The sequence below is a fragment of the Lagenorhynchus albirostris genome, chromosome 2 (assembly GCF_949774975.1).
Source record: "Lagenorhynchus albirostris chromosome 2, mLagAlb1.1, whole genome shotgun sequence".
NCBI lineage: Eukaryota > Metazoa > Chordata > Mammalia > Artiodactyla > Delphinidae > Lagenorhynchus > Lagenorhynchus albirostris.
The window spans coordinates 185295478-185317618 of NC_083096.1; the positions used below are offsets into that span (position 1 = coordinate 185295478).

At 57.4% G+C, this 22141-nt stretch overlaps 1 protein-coding gene across 9 annotated transcripts in view; it reads right to left on the minus strand.

Annotated features, from left to right (window-relative positions):
- The window catches only part of PRKCZ (protein kinase C zeta), a 96193-nt gene that overhangs the window by 70592 nt on the left and 3460 nt on the right, over positions 1-22141 (minus strand). For 4 of the 9 annotated variants that reach the window (XM_060141685.1, XM_060141683.1, XM_060141679.1 and 1 more), the window contains exons 2-5: positions 20495-20616; positions 20337-20387; positions 19443-19532; positions 17677-17727 (exon numbers count right to left, since the gene is read on the minus strand). In XM_060141685.1, coding sequence (XP_059997668.1) covers positions 17677-17727; positions 19443-19532; positions 20337-20387; positions 20495-20616 — 314 coding nt within the window. Of the gene's footprint in view, positions 1-3363; positions 3495-17676; positions 17728-19442; positions 19533-20336; positions 20388-20494; positions 20617-21050; positions 21069-22141 lie in introns of those variants that run through there. The other 5 variants (XM_060141680.1, XM_060141684.1, XM_060141686.1 and 2 more) reach the window with 4 other exon arrangements.

Genomic DNA, 22141 nt, shown 5'->3' on the forward strand with positions numbered 1-22141 from the left:
CAGCAAGAAAAACTACAAGTTGTACAAGACAGGAAGTCTAATGCTGGTGGCTCATGACCACGAGATACAGTCAATGACAAAACAACCCTACTGGGGGTAGAGGGAGGGAGGGAGAGCTGAGCTGACGTGTCCAGAGGCAGAGCGGAACAAGTAACACCCCCAACGGAAAAGTGTGATCTGGAAATCTGGAAATACATGCCAAGGGTGGCAGAGGGGTGGCGACACCTGTTCTCTCCCTTTAAACCACACGGACTATTCAACACATTAAAATAGAAACATAAAACTCAAAATTAAATGCAAGGTATGAAAACAATATACAACGCAAACTGTACACATGCGCATCTCCTGACCAGGACGGGATGCCCAGCTCCTCCACGTTTGACACAACCTTGTTCCATCCTCTCAACAAGCCCACATCACAGAAAAGGAAACAGGCGCAGGGCAGGGGGCCACGGGGCCACTTGACCAGGGCAGCCCTGGGGTGCTGACCCCAGCTCTCCCTCCCAGGCGCTCTTCGCCGCACCCACACACAGATGCTCCCCACTGCCACAAGTCAACTCTTCTTAAACTTCCCACAGAAGACACAGGCAAAAAAGCAGACTTTGAAAAGACCAGGGAGGGCTTCCCTGGTGGCACAGTGGTTAAGAATCCGCCTGCCAATGCAGGGCACACGGGTTCGAGCCCTGGTCCGGGAAGACCCCACATGCCGCGGAGCAACTAAGCCCATGCGCCCCAACTACGGAGCCTGCGCTCTACAGCCCGCGAGCCACAGCTACTGAGCCCGCATGCCTAGAGTCTGTGCTCCGCAACAAGAGAAGCCGCTGCAATGAGAAGCCCGCGCACCGCAACAAAGACCCAACTCAGCCAAAAACAAATAAATAAATAAACTTTAAAAAAAAAAAAAAAAGACCAGGGACTTCCCTGGTGGCACAGTGGTTAAGGATCCGCCTGCCAATGCAGGGCACATGGGTTCGAGCCCTGGTCCGGGAAGATCCCACATGCTGCGGAGCAAATAATCCCGTGCACCACAACTACTGAGCCTGAGCTCTAGAGCCCACGAGCCACAACTACTGAGCCCACGCACCACAACTACTGAAGCCCACGCACCTAGAGGCCGTGTTCCGCAACAAGAGAAGCCACCACAATGAAAAGCCCCCACGCCCCCACGAAGAGTAGCCCCCACTCGCCGTAACTAGAGAGAGCCCATGTACAGCAATGAAGACTCAATGCAGCCATAAATAAATAAATAAATAAACTTGTTAATTAAAAAGACCAGACACATGCAAACTAAACAATAAAATGCAAATTCAGGGTCCCCTCCACCCCACCCCACCCCAGCATCGCGTGTACAATCTCCTGTTCACCCAATAAATGATCATGGACTGAAATGAAGCTGAAACAGCCTCCACAGCTGTCAGACCACGGTTCGGCACCTTTGAAATAACTACCGAGAAAGGCTCGTTAGTTGTCAACTCGGCGTCCTTGCCTCTCCTGATCTGGAATCTCTCTTGGAGGAAACGGGGACCCACCGGCTCATGGTTCGGCTATCTGAGGGGGATCAGAATCCGGCTGGGCCTGGGTGGAGGCCTCAGAGACACGGAGGAGAAGCAGCCAGGCACCAACGAGGTGGCCTACTCTACATTTCAGGACGATCCTAAAATAAACCGCCACGTCCACACACACGGCGGGGACTTTGTGGCGCCACCTCCCGATCGGATGATGTCAGCCATGATTTCGTGACCAAAACAACTCAAACACTGGGTAACTGGTGCAGATGGCTGATTCTGGACAAAGCTTTTCCTGCCCCTCCCACAAAGCAACAAGCTCTTATGGACAGAGAGCCTGCTTGGTGCCCACCCCTGGGCTGGGAGCCGGGGACCCCACTAGAACATGAAACGCCCATCCGACCCTTGTGGAGCCGTAGCCCCAAGCCCCGCCTGCCCTGCAAGAGTGGAGGGAAAAGACGAGCAAAGGCCCAGCGGCAGCAGGGATCCACCAAGGGGGCGGCCAGCCCCGCCAGCCCCCAAACGCGCCTTTCCCAGAGAGCGAGGCAGGGAAACATGGAAAAGAATCGTTCTCTGTTCTGTGATGTAAACAGAGACACGACACCCGGAAAGAGGACTGGTCCTCCGCGGGGCTGGGCGTCGCTGGGCCCTGGCTCTGGCGGGCAGCGCTTAGGGCATCCTCCGCCCGCCACGACAGCCCCATGACAGCCCCAAGACAGCAGGAAACAACTGCTCCCCAGGCCGTCGGATGCTCAGTGGGGCCTGGAGCCTGAGCCAGGCACACTCTCCGACCAGAGCTCCGAGGAGGATGGGCCTCCCGGGGGCTGGACTGCATGGGATCCGCTCCGTCCTGGGGGGTAAACACAACCCCCCCCCCACTGCTCAAATGTTAAAGGGAACAAGACGGGAACACGGGGAGCTTCTGAAGCAGGACGTCTCCGCAGGGACGACAGACGACCCTGACGGGGCCCCCAGGTCGGTGCCCAGGGACGGGGGGCGGAGGGTGACATCCACCCGGAGGGGCTCCCGGCCGCTCCGTGTGACCGACTGATAAATAGGCAGCCCTGGAAGTAAAGTCTGGAAGGTTACGGAGCTCACACTCCTTACGTAACTGTCAGCAGCTCTGAACTTTGTGAAGGCGGCCCGTCGTGGCTGACGCAGCAGAGACAGGAGAGTGGTGAAGCCACATGGATACAGGTGGGCCCTGCCACTGCCCCACCTGGCAGCATCAACACAGGATGGCTGTGGCTTTGGGGGCGTTCACTCCTCCCACCTGTCCCCCATTCACGGCTTTGACTAAACCCAGCCGAGACCCTGAGGCCTGGAAGTCATGTCCTGGGTCTTTGGGCAGCGTGTCTGCCCTGAGGGTCCCACCAGCCCTGCACGGGCAGCGTGTGATCGCGTGAAAGGAAAGAGGCCAAGACATCCTGAAGAAACTATGACACAGCTAATTTCTGCTCCTTGGCCGGTGCACGTGTGCGCCAACACCCGCTCCATCTCCCTTTCCCATGCACCCCTCCAATGCACCCTACGTTCTGATTCTAGGATCCAAAACAAATGAGTCACCCCCGCATCCCGGGCTGGCTGCAGGGTGGCCGGTACACAGTCCTTCTGCTCCTGGGGGAGGGGTGGCTCTGGCAGAACAGCCTCCCCGTCACCCCAGCACCGTCCACATGGGGGGGAACCCACCACCCAGCAGCCCACCCGCCCTGCTCCCCACCAGCCTTGGGTGGGCGGGGGCTGCCTGCTGGTGTTTTTGATTTTTACAAAAACACCTTCTGCAAAATGGACGTCAGAAAAGCACCCACATCCCCACCTCCCCGCGAGCTACGTGCAGCCCCGGAGCGTCCGAGTCTACCTCCAGTCATGTCAGAACAGGGACCCGGCCGCCGACCTCCCAGGCCCGGGCGGAGAAGCCAGACGCCGACACGACCTGCCTGCCCTCAACGCGGAGCCGGAGCCAGAGCCAGGACCGCCGGGGCTGCGGGAGCACAGCCGCTCTGCGCATGGGGCTCAGGGCTGGGAAACAGGTGCCGGCCGCGGGCAGCCTGGGCAGCCGGGGGCCCCGGGCGGCCCCATCGTGGCGCTGCCCACACGCAGGCGGCAGCAACGCGGAGCGGAGAGCAGGCAACACACATGCACGCTCACTCCAGACCCTTCGCCGCTAAGCCCCGGCAGCAAAACTCCCAGGGGGAGAGCAGGGCCCCCCGGCCAGGCTGCCACATGAAAACGAGGCTGCTCCCAGAGCCAACCAGCCGCGCGGCCGGGCCTCGGTCACATACCGTCCGATTCCAGGGGCAGGTTTCCTCCCCACCCACCCCCTCCCCCCGCGTCAGCCGCATCCCTGGCTGGGCACGCTCCCCTGGGGCTTGCTTTCCTAAAACCTGTCACCCCTCGGCGCTGTGCCCCCTGCGCACCCGGAGCTGCTGCGGCCAAACCCCGCCCGGGGCCAGTGGCACCAGCGCGCCTGTGTTTGCAGCATCTGTGCAGCAGGGAGGCTGCAGGCCGGGTGCCACACAGCCGGGACGCGGACCACCGCGGCTGCCCCGCCGGGAGATGCGCATCACTTACCGGGCTTTCTTCCACTGCCTCCTCGGCGGATCCTTTATGCTCTACGGAGCAGTGGGCACGAAAGGAGGCATCCTCCTTCCCTGAACGTGCTGACGCTGCCCCCTGCTCCCCTTGGACCCGACAACAGGCAAGGGGGGCTCACACACCAGGGGAGATATTTAAAGGAAGGCTGGCCGGCCTGTCCCCCGCCTCTCACATCCCTGCCTCCTCATGTCTCCAGGCCCGGGTGGTACCCGGCTGCCCTGGGAAGCTGGAGCCGGCAGCTGAGGCACCAGCTAAAACACGGCCTGGATGTCGAGGAGCTGACGTCACAGGACCACAAGCATCTCTGCATTGAAATGGACCTGAAGGGAGCCCAGGGCAGCGGCTCGGCCTCCCGGAGCTGCTCAAACGCAGCGTCCATGGGGAACGGAGCCCGGCGGGGCCTGGGGCCACCACATCAGGCTTACCGGCCGGGATGCGGGGATGCCGCGGCCACCATGCGGGTGACCTCCGACCTGCATCGCTGAGGCCAAGAATGGGTCCAACGTGAATGCTCACGGGTCCCAAGGCCTGGGCACTGTGGCCCGGGGGGAGGGGAAGGAGAGAGGCCTGGCTCCGGTCAATGAGGCAGCGAACCCAGGTCAGGAGGTGTGTCTTGATGCTGCTGCTACTCGGGGGGGTGGGGGGCCAGCGGGAAGGGCAGAAATGGGGGAACCGAGCTCCCAAGGAGGCAAGTATCGGGGTGACCAGCCTGGAACCGCACCTGCTCCAGGCTGAGGTGGGAGGTGGGCCCCCCACGCGGCCTGTGTCGTGCCGGCCGTGGCCAGAGTGGACCCCGGACCTCCGACACCTGCCCCAGGACCCACTACACCCGGCATCCGGCCTTGGCCGGCTTTAGGCTTCCCTCCAATTCCAAAATCACGAGGGGACTCGGCTCCCCTCCCTGGAGCCCCTAGGGCTTGTGCTCAGGCTGTGTGGCCAGGCTTCACGCTGGGGGCACGGAACATGCTGGAAACTTCTCTCCCCCACCCTCAGGCCTCCCTCCTCTGATCGATTCTAGGCAGGCAGCCGGCTCAGGAGTCTACGCTTACCTGTGTTCCCGACAGAGTCCGCGCCAAAGCTCTGGGTCTGGACTCCAGCTCCTTCCCTTGCTCCGGGCGGAAGTCACTGTGGAGCTTCTCTGACCCGCATCGAGTGACCGTGCGAGGGTGTTTGAAACTCAGTACAACTCCAGAAGCGCCAATGGAGTAGAAAGTCCCCAGAAGCTGTGAAAGTACCCATCGAGAACACCTCGCGGTAGCACAGCCCTGCTCCCCCGCTGCCGTACTGGGGCTGCTTCGACACCACACGGCAGCCGAGAGCCCAAGACAGAGGCTAAATGGCCCAAAGAGCCCCAAATATTTATCGTTTGGCTTTTACAGGAGAAGCTGGCATAACCCTAAGACTATAAAATCGCGGAACCATCACATCCACAGTGGGCTTCGATGGGAAATGCAGATTTATCCTGAGTCCAAGGGGAGAACCCGCAAAAGACGCGTTGGTGTCACCGCTGCTGCCCTTCAGCCATCTCTCCTCCAGTCATTCCAAACACCCAGCTTTGCAGAACTCTAGAAAACCCAAGCTGAACCAGGAGACTGTGCATTTCACCGGAAGTCCATTTTAGGTGGAAAAGTAGCTGTTCCGGGTTATTGCAGATAATTTGAGACAAAGCTGAACGGAACTGGATTTTTTTCTTTTTTCTTTTTTTTTTGGTCATTCTGCAGGGCTTGCTGGATCCTAGTTCCCCGATCAGGGATCAAATCCGGGCCCCGGCAGTGAAAGCGCAGAGTCCTAACCACTGGACCGCCACAGAATTTCCTGAAACTGGATTGTTAATAAAACAGTACGCACACCTGTAAACACCAGGAAATAGCAGGCGTCCGTCCTCCTGGAAGGATTCGGTGGTAACCGGTCCACCCACACCTGCTCGACCGCCTGGCCCACCCCCAGCCCCCCACCCACGCTGGGCCTCGTTCTCGTCCTCTCACTCTGAGGACGCTGGGTGGCCGTGAGCGCACGACGGGGGCAACTTCCTCGCCCTTGATCCACCAGCGGGGGCAGGGGAGGTGGCGAGCTGGGTACTCGGCCTGTTCCCGGGGCCCTTCTAGCTCTGCTAGTGCCCACACAGCACCCAAGGGGGCGGTCACTCCAGACCCCTTTCACAGCAGGGGAAACCAAGGCACAGGAAGCTGCCTCACCTGCCCGGAGCCGGGGTTTGGACCCGGCAGCATGGCGGCACCGCCCTCTGGGCTCTCACAAACACGCGCGTTCAGGAGCCGCCACCATCGCACGGAGCGACCCCTGGTTTCCCTGGTGGGTCGTGGCCGCGGGAGACGTGCCCCAGCCAAGGCCCCTCCAGGACCAGCTCTGCTTCTGGGTGGTCGCCCAGCGTGTGTCCGGGAGGCACGCGAAGCTTCAGAGCCAGAGAACAGGCGGGACAGCAGCTCCGGGCACAGCGGGTGGGAGCGTGAACGAGAGAGGCGGGTGGGCAGGGGGCCCAGCCTGAGCCCCCTCCTCTCCCACAGCCACTGGCGGGGATGCCCCTTCCCCCGCAACCCACCGTGGCCCCTGCAGCCCCTGGCTGTCCCCACCAGCCCCAACCCGGCCCCACTCCGTGGTCACCACTCCTCTGGGCTTCCGGACGTACATGCCCAGGTGAGAGCCCAGGTGAGTCTCCCTTCCGCTCACTCTCCCATAGGCTGACTCGCGTGTATCCAGGTACTTGCCTTTAACACCTCAGGCTGTGAGAGCTTTCTGGCCCCAGAACAGGAGAGGAAATGGCTTGGGGCCCAGCTGCCGGGAGAGCAGGGCCAGGCTGCCACCCCCACGCCACTGCCACTGATTGGGAGTAAGAGGGCGTCGGAAGCCCCCAAAGGCCTGGGGCTCCTGACAGGTGAGGAAGCCTGGCCCAGCCCACAGGGGCTGGCAGGGGGCACAGCTGCAGACAAAGCCAGCCGTCATCCTCCTAGCCAGACTCCACCTCCAGACCTGAAGGGTCCTGGCCCAGATACAATCTCCCCGACCCTGGGGGTCCTGCCCTGGGTGCCAGGCTCGGCCCCAGAGCCACACAAGGGCCACCCAGGTGACAAGCAGGGTCCTCTGCAGCACTGCCTGCCCCCCTGAATGTGGGACGCCTCTCCCTGGGAGCAGGCTGGAGCGGGGTTCCTACACCAGCCAGCCCACCCAACAGTCCAGGGACACCTCTGTCGCTTGAGCGTGTGGACAGGCCGGGACCAATGACACGAAGCACACAGCCTGCCAGCGCCAGGTTCCCAGGACCTTGCAGGACACTGGCGGCTTTTAAGACGGGATCCAGCAACAAACCCCCAGATTTGCATTTTCTCCGAGGCCTTTAAGGACTGAGAAGCCCGGCTGAGTCCAGACCCGCCAGCCCTGCCCCGGCCGGCTCCTGGTGTTGACGCTGCAGCCCTCCTTCCCACACCCCTTCCCGGGGGTCACTCGAGCACCCGCAGTGTCCACGGCTAACTCCGTGTGACAGGGCCTTCAACGAGACTCCTCCTCCAGGAAGCCCTCCTGGGGCCAACTTCACCACCCACAGGGACACTCCCGAGTGACCGAGAGGGCTTCGTTTATTGCATTTATTCTGCCCTGTAAGTGCCCCCAACTGTCCTTTAAAACACGCTGAATAACCACTCGCTCCACGGAGGTCTCAGCGCTTTACAAACAGTGTCTGATTCACAGTCCCATTACCCCGTTTTACAGGTAAGGAAAGGCAGTAGCTAATGGGTCTGTCATCTGCTCCACTGGCAGAGCTGCGGCTGCTGCCTGGACACCTGCCTGATTCCCAGCCAGGCACACAGTCACTACCCAACATTCCCAGGGAGGCCGCCCTGCTGGGGGCTCGCTCCAGCTGACAACCACCCCCAGCCCCCAGGCTGGAGTCGGGTCCCTGGGAAGAGCCCCTGTGGAGGAGGGGCCGGCAGGAGTGGCCGACAGGGGTCCGGTCACACTGAGGGGAGTGCGGCCAGATGTTAAGGACAGCGGCCGTCAGAGGGGGCCGACGGGGCAGTGGGCAACAGGACCCCACTGTCCTCGGGAGGGCTGAAGGTCTCGACCATGCTTAGCCCCTGCTGGGCCTGCTCCCTGCGGGAAGACCCACGGACGTGCCACCCAGACCCGCAGTCTGTGCGCGAGCAGCCGGCCCAGGCGATGCCCCTGGCCGCCAACCTGGCCGCAGCACAAGCTTCAGCCCCCAGGTCCCCGTCCCCACACCTCTGCGTGGGGCCTGGTGTGAACCCGCCTTCCACCGTCCGATCCACGGTCCCACCCCTCAGAGCTCCGCACGGGACCCCGACCCGAACACTGCGAGGGCCCTGGGCTCCCTGCAAACCTGCACAGCGTCTGCCGCAAAGCTCCACGCCAGAGGCCCGCAGGGACCCTGTGCAGAGGGTACCTCCCGGGGGCAGACCACACCCACAGGGTGCGGGGGGATCGGACCACCCACCGCCCCACGAGGAGACTGGGCAATCGGACCTGAGTGTAGTCGACTGTAGGGGGCTGGGTGCTGGCCCGAGACATGTCCACGCCTAGACCCTGGAATCTGCAGATGGGACCTTACCCAGAAAAGGGTCTTCACAGACGTGAGGAAGTAAGGGGCTCGAGAGTGGCCCTATATCCAATGACATGTCCTTGTAAGAAGAGGAGGAAAGACAGGCGGACACAGAGGGGAGGTGCCCATGAAGCCGGAGGGAGGAGTGTGCGGCCAGAAGACCCAGACCTTTCTCCCCCAGAGATCCCACTGCAGACTCCGTCTCCAGCTGTTCTGAGCTCGGGGTACCAGGTCGCGCAGCCCCAGGACCTAACATGCCCAGCAGCACCGCACACCCCCAAGTCCCCGTTGCCCTGCGCCAGGCCTCTCCCTCCCGTCGGGCCTCGTGGCTGCAAGGACAAGTGGCCCAGCAGAGCCTAGAACAGGCCACCCAGTGGGCACTCAGGGACCCTGCCCGGAAGGGGCCCGGCCGCCTGCTGGCCCTGCGCCCTCCCTTCCTGATGGGGGTGGGACGGCAAAGGGGAGGCGAGGAGGGTCCCTGACGGGATCCCCGCAGCGCCCGGGTGCGACCCTGATGCTCACTGCGGCAATCCCGGCGGGGACCGGCCTGCCGTCTGTCACCGTGACTGTATGCTCCGGAGGAGCCGCGACCCAGGCCCGTGTGCGGCGCATCCTCCACATCCCCGCCGCCCCCAGGTACGACATCTGCTGCATCTCACAGGCTCCCCGAGTCCCGCTGCCCGAGGGGCAGAGCAGAGACCTGGGTTTGCTGCATCTCGGGCCCGAGAGCTTTGGCCACTCACATCTGAGACGGGAGACGCGTCCAGCCAGACACCCAGGCCAACACCACCGGGGACACAGCTGTACGTTCTAGATGAATCAAAGACCAGAATGCAAGAAACGAAATATTTCTTCCATTTGGGGGAGCCAGAAAGGAAAATGTGAAACAGGTTGAAACGCACAAAAATCCAACATGAACACTTCCGTGTGAGCAGAGGAGGACCCCCAGCGGGATGGATGACGCACAGAGGGCACCGTGAGGTCACAGAGCCCCTCTGTGCTGCCACCACCCCGCGCTTGGCCCTGGGCTGCCCGGCGCCCTTGCCAGAGCCAGCAGGTGGCCCTCCCTCGGGCCCCAGTGCTGCCACGTCATTCCTGGACTCCAATAAGCCACCCAGAGCCACCACCTGCAGGTCCCACCTCCCCCGGGCACGTCACCAGCCAGCCCAGCTCTCCCCACACACAGCGCCCCGGAACACCCTGGAAAGGTGCTTCCGCTTGGTGGGAGGGAGCCTCCCGGTCTCCCAGCTGCCATCAGGACCCTGCTGCCGACAGCAGGGCGCACATCCTCCCAGCTGAGCCGACGGCACATTCACCCCCATCGCCTGCACCTCGCGGGCAATGCAGGGCAACCAAGCTCTGCTTGCGCAGGACGCGGAACCGACAGAAGCCAGAACCCTTTAAGGTGGGGCGTCTCCCGGGCCCTGCTGACAGTTTATTCTGATGATGCTTCAACATACACAGACTTGAAAACTTCTCTGTGCTGTGGCCAGAACAAAATGACCAATTCAGTATCTTCAAAACCTATAACCTGTGCATGAATGTCCACGATAGCCAAGACGCAGAAACAACCCAACGTCCAACAACAGGTGAACGGATACATAAGATGTGACGAAACACCCAAGGGGGGACGTCCCTGGTGCCGCAGTGGTTAAAACTCTGCCCTCCCAACCATCAGGCCCCACGGTAAGTCTCGATCGATTTTAAAGGACAGATATCATACAAAATATCTTCTGCGACCACAGCACGATCAAGTTAGAAATTACAAGAGGAGGAAAACTGGAAAATTCACAAATGTGTGGAAATTCAACAACACACTCTTAAACAGTGTATCAAAGAAGAAATCACAATGTAAATTAGAAAATACTTAAAGACAAACAAAGACCAACATACCAAGACCTAAGGGATGTAGAGAAAGCGAAGCTAAGGGAGAAATTTACAGCTATAAATGCTTCCCTTAAAAAGGAAGAAAGAAAAAAAAAAAAAAAAAAGGAAGAAAGATCTCGGGGCTTCCCTGGCGGTGCAGTGGTTAAGAATCTGCCTGCCAACGCAGGGGACACGGATTCTGGCTCTTGTCTGGGAAGATCCCACATGCCACGGAGCAACTAAGCCCGTGTGCCACAACTACTGAGCCTGCGCTCCAGAGCCTGTGAGCCACAACTACTGAGCCCACGTGTCTCAACTACTGAGCCCACGTGTCTCAACTACTGAAGCCCGCGCACCTAGAGCCTGTGCTCCGCAACAAGAGAAGCCACCGCCATGAGAAGCACGTGCGCCACAACGAAGAGTAGCCCCTGCTCAACACAACTAGAGAAAGCCCGCGTTCAACAAGAAAGACCCAACGCAGCCAAAAATAAATAAATAAAATAAATTTTTTTTAAAAAAGAAAGATCTCAAATCAACAGCCTAACTATACGACTTAAGAAACTAGAAAAACAAATAAAACCCAAAGCTAGCAGAAGGAAATAATAAAGATTAAAGTAGAGATAAAACAGAGAATAGAAAAACAATAGAGAAAAATCAGGGAAACCATTTTTGTTGAAAAGATCAACAAAACTGACAAACTTTTAGCTATAGATGGACTAAGGAAAAAGGAAAGGCTCAAGTTACTAAAATCAGACATGGGAGTGGGAGCATTACCACTGATTTCACAGAAGTCAGTAAGAGACTACTATAAACCACTGTACACCAACAAACTGGATAACCTAGACGAAACGCACAAATTCCTAGAAACACAGAATCTACCAAGACTAAGTCACTAAGAAACAGACAATCTGAATAGACCTATAACTAGTAAGGACAGTGAATCAGTAATAAAAAAAAAAAAGCTCCCCGACAAAGAACAGTCCTGGACCCGACAGCTTCGCTGGTGAATTCTACCAAATATTTAAAGAAGAACTAACACCAATCCTTCCCCAACTTTTCCAAAAAACTGAAGAGGGAACATTTCCTAACTCGTTCTAGGAGGTCAACTTACCCTAACGCCAAAGCAAGGCAAAGAGACTACAAGAAAAGAAGACGAAGGACCAACGTCCCCTAAGAATACTGACACAAAACTCCTCAACGAAATACTAGCAAACCAAATTCAGCAGCATATTAAAAGGCTTATGCACCATGACCAAGTGGGAGTTATTCTTGGAATAAAAAGATGAACAATCAATCAATGTGAACCACATTAACAGAACAAAAGAAAGACATGCGGTCATATCAGTGGATGCAGAAAAGGCATCTGACAAAGTAGAAAATCCTTTACCATAAATATATTCAACAAACTAGGAACAGGAGATACCTGGCATGTTTTTTCCCATACTACCAAGCTATGAACTCAATTCTGACACCATCTCCCTGCAGGTAGCGTCAGACCCCACAGGGTAAGGGCTCAGTCCTACAAGACTGCCCACCACCCCACTTCAATGCCAGTTGCCAGTCCAGGTTGACACCTGCTTCTGACCCACGGCTATAGACGAGGCTCACAACCCCCTCCTCAATTCAATCAATTTGCTACAGCAGCTCACAGAACTCAGAGAAACATTTAACTTCCCAGATTAATTCAGGAACAGCCAGAAGGATGCACAGGGCGAGGCACGGGGAAGGGGTGCGGAGCTTCCGCGCTCTCCAGGAGCCGCTCCCCCAAATCTGATCTGAGAGCTCTCTGAACCCCATCCTTTCGGGGTTTTATGGAGGCTTCATTGCATAGGCACAGTTGATTAAATCATTGGCAGTTGTTGGACATTAGTTCAACTTCCTGCCCCTCACCACTCCCTTAAGGTCAGGGGGTGGGACTGAAAGTTCCAAGCCCCTAATCTCTTTGTCTTTCCAGTGACCAGCCCCATCCTGAGGCTATCAGGGCCCCCACCCTAAATCACGTCCTAATGAATGACAAGACACTCCTATCACTCAGGAAATTCCTAGGGTTTTAGGAGCTCCTTGCCGTAAACTAGGGACAAGGACCAAGTACATTTCTCATACCCTAGAAACCAGGAAACCACTTCAGTACAAGAAAAGCCATACAGGAAAAACCCACGGCAAACATCACACTCAACGGTGAAAGACTGAAAGCTTTTCTTTCAAGATCAAGAACAGACGAGGATGCCCACTATCACCATTTCTATTCAACAGAGTACTAGAGGTTCTAACCAGAGCAATTAGGCAAGAAAAAGAAATGAAAAGCATATAAATTGAAAAGGAATAAATAAATTATCTCTGTTCACAGATGACATAGAAAACTGATTCCACAGAAACGATGTGAGAACAAAGTCAGCAAAATAGCAGGATAGCAAGTCAACACATAAAACTCAGTTGCATTTCTATATCCTCACAGTGAGCAACCCAAAAAGGAAATTACAAACACAGTTCCAGTTACATTAGCATCAAGAATAAAATACTTAAGCATATATCTAACAAGGAAGTGATAGACTTGTACACTGAAAACTATAAAACAGTGCTGAAAGAAATTAAACAAGACATAAATCAGTAGAATGACATCTCGTGTCTATGGATTAGGAGAGTTAATATAGTTAAGATATCAATACTACCCAAAGTGTTCTGAAGAGTCAATGCAATCACTACCAAAATCCCAATGATGTTTTTGGCAGAAAAACATCCTAAAATTCTTATGGAATCTCAAGGGACCCAGAAGAGCCAAAACAATCTTGAAAAAGAACAAAGCTGGAGGACTCACACTCCCTGATTTCAAAACACACTGCAAAGCTACAGTAATCAAAACTGTGGTACTGGCATAAAGACAGACATATAGACCAATGGGATAGAAGAGAGAGCCCAGAAATAAACCCTCACACATATGGTCAAATGATTTCCAGCAAGGGTGCCAAGACCATTCAATGGGGAAACGACAGTCTTTTCAACAAATGGTGTTGGGAAAACTGGATATTCACATGCAAAAGAACAGAGTTGGACCCTCATCTAACATCATATGCAAAAGTTAACTCAAAATGCAGCAAAGACCCTAAACGTAAGATCTGAAACTATACAACTCTTAGAAGAGAACAAAGGACAAAAGCTTCCCAACATGGGATTTGGCAATGATCTCTTGGACATGACACCAAGGCACAGGCAACAAAAGCATACACAGACGAACTGCACTTCATGAAAATTTTATAATTTTGTGCATCAAAAGACACAATAAACAAAGTTAAACAAACAAAAAAAACCTCACAGAATGGGGGAAAATGTTTGCAAATCATATATCTGATATGGGGTTAATATCAGGATATGTAGAGAATTCCTAAAACTCAACAGCAACAAAACAAACAACCCAATTCAAAATGGGCAAAGAACTTGAGTAGACATTTCTCCGAAGAAGACATACACGCGGCCAACAAGCACATGAAGAGGCTCAACCGTCGCTAATCATCAGGGAAACGAAAATCAAAACCACAGTGAGATGTCACCTCACACCCACCAGGATGGCTACTATCAAAAAACCAGAAAACAACAAGCATTGGTGAAAATATGGGGAAATTAGAACCACTGTGCACTGCTGGCGGGAATGTAAAATGGTGCAGCCACTGCACCACGGCAGTTGCTCAAAAAATTAAAACTAGAGCTACACTATGACCCAGCAATTCCATGACTGCATGTATACCCAAAAGAACTGAAAGTAGGGTCTCAGAGATATTTCTACATCCATGTTCATAGCAGCAATATTCAGAGTAGCTAAAACACAGAAGCGACCCCATGTCAGATGGATAAACAAAACGCAGTCCATGCATACAATGGAATATTATTCAAACTTAGAAAGGGAGGAAACTCTGACACCTGCTCCAACATGGATGGACCCTGAGGACACGATGCCGAGTGAAATAAACCAGACACAAAAGGACAAATTCTGTGTGATCCCGCTTCTGTGAGGTCCCTGGAGGAGTCACACTCACAGAGACAGAAAGGAGGAGGGTGGGGCCCGGGGCTGGGGGAGGGGTGGGCAGTGAGTGTCTCATGGGGGCAGAGTGTCGGTTTGGGAAGATGAGAAAGTTCTGGAGACGGATGGGGATGATGGCTGCATAACAACATGAATTCAGGTTATATCAATGAACTACACACTTAAAAATGGTTAAGATGATAAATTTATATTATGTGTATCTCACCGTGATAAAAAAAATTGGGGGAAAAAAAAGGACTGAAGTTCTGATACACGTTACAACATGGATGAAGTTCAAAAACATCACGTTAAGAAGCCAGTTACAAAAGACCACATATTATCTATTCCATTGACATGAAATGTCTACACCAGGTACCTCCGTAGAGATGGAGCAGTTTGGTGGCTGTCAGGCGCTGAGCGGAGGAGCTGTGACTGCTCGTGGGCACGAGGTTTTCTTCCTGAACATGTTTCAGAAACGGCAGAGGTGGTGAACCTACTAAATGCCACTGAATTGTTCAGTTTAAAGTGGTTAAAATAGCACATTTTATATTAGGTGTACTTTACACCATTTTTTAAAAACCCTATAGAACCGATTAAACTCAGGCTGACAACCTGCACAGAAGGTGCTGGAAGGCGCTTTGCTGCCATGAACACAGGCCCCGCCGGACATGCCCAGCATGACCTTGAGGCTGCATCTCTGCCGCGTGTCCCTGTCTGGCAACCGCCCGTCAGACCCGCCAGCATCTGCACGCGGTCCTGACCCGGGTCAAGGGTGCCATTTGTCCCACCAGCCTGACCCTTCTCACTCGCCCGGCCTCAGTGAACACCAACGCCCACGCAGGTGCCAGGATCACGCCTGCACCCAGACCATCGGGGGACCAGCGCAGGGCGGTCCTAACTGCCCAAGGTCAGCGTCACGACCGAGCTGGACAAGCAGAGCCAGGGAGAGGACGCCACCCCCACCCTCCGTCCACCCCATCCTCCACCTGCGCGGAGAGGCTGCTGGAATGTTCCAACAAAAGCGAGTGGCCCGGAGCTCGGAGCCGCCCCTGGTGAGCATCTCAAGGACCTGCTCGCGAGTGGGGATGGCCCCACATTCTCCGCATTCCCCCGCGGTGATGCAGCCCCTGCCCACACGTCAGCCCACGTCCCTCTCCAGCCCACGTCCCTCTCCGGCAGAGACCCTGTGACTCCCACGACCCCAGGAGGGCACAGCATCGGCTGTGCCGACCCCCATCACCATCCCCTACATGAGGCCCCAGATAGGGCGGCGTCCACGCGGGGATGAAGCCAGGAGGGCACCGAGTCGGGGACAGAACGGGCAGGTCCGAGGCCCTCAGGGCGGCACTGCTGGGGCCCTGGCCTGAGCTGATGGCCGGGCAGCCAGAGACCGAGATGCAGAGATGCTTGGGCGACCCCCGCGCCGCACGGGCTGCTGGCGACGGCTCTGGGCAGACAGACAGCCTGTCACTGTGGTTGAGAGCCATCAAGGGGGCAAAGAAACGAGCTGGGGGACCCCTCGTACAGAGCACAGTGGAGGGGACCCTCCTTCCAGCTGGAAGGTCTACCTTATTTTATCCTTTTATGTGTCTGAAAAGACAACGTGAACTATCAAAAGTGTGCCCCTTCCATGAGACATGGGTACCCCGGGGCGGGGGGTCACGGGGAGGGGCAGCCCCGCGGGGGATGGGAGGCCCACCGCCTCCGAGCCCCCCACCACCGAGCTCCTCTCTGGCCACCTGGGGCTCCTGCGGCTGGGCTTCTGCTCATGGGGTCTGCTCCCAGCTGGCCGCGCTCCCCACCCCCGCAGTGTCCGGTCTTGAGCCACGTCCTGGCAGGTCCAAGGGCCGCTGGCAGCGAAACCGCACATGCGCACAGGAGCCTGCTGTCCTGGACGGGGCGGGCGGCGGCCAGGAAGTCTTACTCGTGGGACTGACTCCCCCCCGCCCCCCCGTCCACCTTCTTAGGGCGGCTTCCAGGCCTCAGAAGCTCCAGGCTCGCCCCCCACCTCTGGCTTTATCTACCACAGCGGATATCTGCCTCCCAGCCAGGACGCACTGGGACTGCTCACCCACCCCCCAGCCTTCCCAGACCTGCCCCTCACGTCCGTCCCCTGGGGCAGCACCTCCTGACGGCCCCTGGGCTGCTGCTGCCTCTTCAGACTGCCTGCTCCACTCCCGCCAGGGCTCCACGATCGGGATGTCTCCATGGCCTTGCTGACTGCTCCTCCAGGGTCCCCTGTTCTCTTTGGGAGACCCCGAGGCCCGGCCCTCATCACTGGCCACACCCTCCGTGGCCTCAACAACCTCCTCTATGCTAAGGGCTCCCAAATCTCTCTTCAGCCCCGACTGCTCCCCGAAATGCAAGTCACGCACCCAAGTCCGGCCTCTGCTCAAATCTGCGCCCACCCCACACAGGACGCTGATGGCACCCAGAGGCCGGGCCCAGGGACCTGACCCGGAGCCCACCCTGGGACCCCTGCTGGCAGGAGGCGGAGCCAAGTCCCCCTAGCCGAACAAGCGGCCACCGGGGTCCAGAGCCCCTCAGCAGCCGGCCAGGGCCCGAGGAGGGTCTGGTGGTTGGTGTAAAGTTTCTCTTCGCCCCATCCAGTGGGGGCCCTGCCCCGAAAGACGAGGCAGGGCACGCTGTTCATCGGGGGCCTCCGGGGCGTGGTCAGAAGCTCTCCTCCGACCCACGGCCCCTGGGACTCTATCTTCAACCAACAGACCTGCCGTGGAGGAGGAACGGATGCCTCCCTGGGGGGCCCGGTAGGGACTGGGAGGGGCCGATGACTGGGGGTGGCCGCAGCTGGGACAGACACACGGGAGCAGTGTCCAGCCATCCCAGCCAGGCCCCTTCCCGCCGGGGGGCATCAGGGCTTCTCCTGGGCTTTACCTCATGGCATCACTGACCAAGCCGGTGCCCTGTCTGATGGCGGATACACCCCTAGCCAAGGGCGAGGACACCAGTGAAAACCCCACACGAGGCCACACCCGCTGCCCACTCTGCTTTCAGACTGTTTGCGAGGAGCACCTAAGCCTCGGGCCACCAAGCTCCATCCTCCCCCGCCTCGCAGAGCAGACACGTCAACCCAGCACTGTGACACAGGTCATGGGAGAGGCGGTACTCACTGTCTTCTCCCGGACAGGGCATGCCTGGCTCCTCGGGGATGCTGGGGAAAACTGCACAGAGAGACAGAGAGAGAGCGTCAGTGCCCACTGCGGCCTCGTGAGAAGTCCTGCTGGGAGTCAGGCTGCCCGTAGAGCCCCCGCTGCGATGAGAGCCTGCTCCTGGGAGACGCTCATTAAGGCAAACCCAGCACATGGATGTGTGCCAAACTCCCTTTGACGAGACACGGAGCTGCACGGAATAATTCAGGGGGAAAAGCAGCCAGAGGGGTCTAGAGAGCCGAGCCGTCCCAGGAGGACTCCTGATGTGTATGGATAAGTCCATACGGAAATGGGAAAAAACCGAAATTCCCTCGAAAACTGACTTTTGAAAGCACATTTCGGTCCACTTCTTTACACTCAAAATGGAGTTCAAAATTAAGCGTGGTAAGATATACCCTGGGCTTCCACAATAAGTTACTAGAAAAGGTTAAACGTATTAAAACCTAGCTCAAATGACCTTTTTCTTAATCTAGAAAATAGAGTGAATTTTGAAAGTACCAAACCTTTCACAGTTGAGTCAACACAGACGTGCTAACCACCACCTTGCAGTGGACAAGCGTAGGTTTGACGTTCAATCCACGTTCATACAAAGGACTACAAAAACTAGGTATTTTAACCAACCACTAGTCCAGCATCAGAGAGAACGATGGTCCAACAGAAAACCGTGGACAGGGGCTTCCCTGGTGGCGCAGTGGTTAAGAATCCGCCTGCTAATGCAGGGGACACGGGTTTGAGCCCTGGTCCAGGAAGATCCCACACGCCGCGGAGCAGCTAAGCCCGTGCGCCACAACTACTGAGCCCGCGCGCCACAACTACTGAAGCCCGCACGCCTAGAGCCCATGCTCCGCAGCAAGAGAAGCCACTGCCCACGAGAAGCCTGAGCACCGCAACGAAGAGTAGCCCCTGCTCACTGCAACTAGAGAGAGCCCGCACGCAGCAACAAAGACCCAACGCAGCCAAAAATAAATTAATTAAATTTAAAAAAAAAAAAAGAACACTATAGATGGTTTCGTGCGCCGGTCCTGGCTCTTGGGCTCAGCCGTCCGCGGCCCCCGCCTGACTATAAGCTGCACCAGTAGTGGCTGCAGAGAGGCAGGGCGGCCACAGCTGCCAGAACTACGCTCTCTCGGCAGACACCCTGCGGAACCCCAAACTGCCGGGGGCACAGCCTGAAAACCTGCGATTTAAAGACGACAGCAAAGAACACTTCCCGCAACTCAATTTCTACCCCGCGCTGAGCTTAACCAGCGGAGGGAGGCTGTGAGCCTGCAGAAAGCCACGGGGAGGGTCTCATCTGCCCCGGGGCAGGGCTGCAGCACTGTCCCTGCTCTGCCAGCAGGCACGTGGGCCCCAGGCCCTCGGAGCTCCCGGAAAGGTGGGGGCAGGTGAGCGATGCCGCCCCCAGGAAATGAGGGCAGTGAGGGCTAACCAGCTCCAGGACCCGGGCTTCTCCTTACAAGTAAGACCAATTTTATCTGGGTTAATAAAATGTAAGAGAAAAAAACCCCATTGCATCCCATCCCACATCCTTACATTCTCGGGCATCCTAAGATCTTAAACCGCGATCCTCCACGTGGCTACTGATCTGACAAAGCGCCCCCGCCCCCCCCCGCCCCCCACCCCGCCCCAACACACACACACACACGCGCGCGCGCACACACACACGCACACACACACACGCACGCGCACACACACCCTCCCCAGACCACCCTCTGGCCGGCACTGACCGTGAAGGATGAGCCCTTCGTCCTTGCGCTGACAGGACAGGCGGAAGGCCTCCTCCAGCTCCATCTGGGAGGACACAGTGCAGGGGTCACCTGGGGGACAAGAGACATGGATGAGGCCACCGCAGGCCCAAGGCAGAGGGGTTCACGGTGGCGGGCACCCGAGTTTGGGAGGGTAGTCTCACTGCTTGTGACCAGCTGCCCAGCCTGACCAGCAGGTCACCCCAGCCAGGGCCCGACCTCAGAACCAGTTAAGCCTATAAGGGCAATGAGTTCACCCACAGCCTGAGAAGGCCACGCGGGGAGCTAAGGCGTCCTAGGTTTCCCGGCCAGGGTGAGAGTAAGCACACGCTTAGCCAGTCCTAGAGCGGAGGGAAGGGCTCCTTGCCCGCTGCAGCTGGACAGGGGCACAGATCCACAGACAGCCAGCGCCCCACGTGGCCAGGTACCTGCGGGAAGGGGCACGGCCAGAGACCTGCCTGCCCCTTGTCCAGGCTGAGAGCTGCCAGGGAGATCCTGGATGGTCTCCCAAACCCTCAGCTTTCTCCGAAGTGTGTCCAGCAGCAGGAAAGAAGGAAGGGAGGGGGTAGAGAGGAGGGAGGGAGTAGAGAGGAGGGAGGGAGAGGGAAGGAGAGATGGACCCTGGGGCCCCGGCCACCCTTACCCTCCCCACTTCCCCGAGAAAATGAAGAGCTCAGCTTCCAAATCACCCAACAGAAAAACCCGGGATACGGGGAAGGAAGGTCACGTAAGGAGGGTAAGGAGCCGTGCAAGGTGTGCAGGAGACCCTGCAGCCTCTCCCTGGTGCCCAGACCAGAGCTGGCCTTGCGGGGGTGGGTGGCTCCCCCTCCAAGGGGCAGCTCACCCCCCACCCCCCCGCCCAGTTTGTCCACGCACCTGTCGCAGCCTCTTCCCAGGAAACAGCTTCCAACGACCCCAGTGGGGAAGCTGGTTAAATTTAACCGGTTTAATTCCAAGGTTGTCCGTCTCCCCCAGAAGGGGCTGCGCACAGATTCAGAGGTTCACAACCCGCCCGACACGCGCCCAGGCGCTACCTTCACTGTCCACCCACTTGAGGGTGAGCGGGTGGCCCTGGTGGAGGTGGCACACCTCCCGCACCTCCTCACAGAGCTTGTCGAAGGTGGTGGCGGAGTCCAGGCTGGTGATCAGGATGTCCCTGGGGCAGAAAGGATGCACAGGTCTCACCATGGCGCACATTTAAGCCACATGAAGTACTGATGATTGATTAACCAAGTTATTGACCAAATAAATGAAGCAATGTTGTCCCCAAAGAGAATATTACAGCCTCTCCCCAGAACCACTGCCTGCAGTCTACGCAAGTTACCACCACGAGTGCCTTTGTGCAGAAAGGTCTATCTGGGTGCGGGGATGTGCCTCAGCGGGGCGGAAGGACCAGGGTGGGCGCGGCAGAAAGCACCGTCCACCCCCCGTGGAGGCCAGGCAGACCTGCTCGGACACCGGGAGTGAGGCTGCCAGCACGGTCACCCAAGAAGGGTGGGGCGGCTGGACACAGCCTGTTCAGCTCAAGCCCACCAGCCTCATCACACCGTCCCCCAACCTCCACGGCGCCAACAGGGCCACGTCATATACCTTCAGAAGACGGGAACTGGGGGCGTGGGGGCAGAAGGCGGTAACGTATTAATCCAAGGCCGCAGCTTCTTGAAACCCTGGAGGGACCATTCGACCGCCTTTGGTGCGGCCACAACAGAATTCCAGGTTCGGTTTTTTGGAAAAGCCAGTCCCAGAATGTCACTGCCTTTTATCTTTTCATCCAAAATAGGGAAGCAGAAGCTGGATCACTGGAGACAGCTCAGGGACTCACGGTCAGCCTTTGAGGGCTGGCCCTTCGGGGGTGAGGCAAGTCAGCACGAGGGAAACGCTCGACCCCCCCCCCCCGAGGATGGGGGAGGGGCATCCCCCCCACCATGCAGTGTCCCCTCCCGTCACCCACCACCCAAAGCAGGGCTGGCACTGACTCGGCTACGCTCACGGAGACTCTTAGCAAGAACCACTTTAGAATACGCTCAAGTTTTGGGGAAATTCTGCCAGCATCTGACACCACAAGGGTGTGGAGCATATGAAGAAAGACGTGAAACATCCTGTACGAGAGAAATGCAGGGTCTGCTTGGCACTAACACCGCTGGCTTCTGAAGTCTGTCAAACGTGTGTTTATAGAGTCTCCGTCCACCAGGTAACAAATCCAGGGCCACCAAGACCTGTCTGCTGGGCGCCCACCACAGCCGGGGCCCGGCCCACGGGTCGCTCACCCTAGCGGGTGGGGGGATATGGCCCCCAGCCAGCCACCCCTTCTCGTTGGAACTGGCCCCATCTGCTCACAGACCCACAGCACCTGTCCCCGGGGCCCCAAGCTCACCAGAGCCTGCGACGTCTTGGCAAACCAAGGCACAGAGGGCTCACACGGCTCATCAGCAGGGGCCCCAGAGACCAAGCCCCCATCGCGCCCACCCTATCATCCTGGGGTCACCCAGACTTGGTACCCACGCTGCCCACACTCACCAGTGACCCAGCATCCACCAGTCCCCCTGCCACAGGGAACTCTAGAAGTCAGTCTGCCATCCCTTCACCTTTGACCTCTCCCTGCCCCATGACCCTCCTCCGCAGTTCTAACCCCACGTGGCAGCTAGTCCCCCACCCCCCAGCATTTCAGGGCCTAGAGTTCG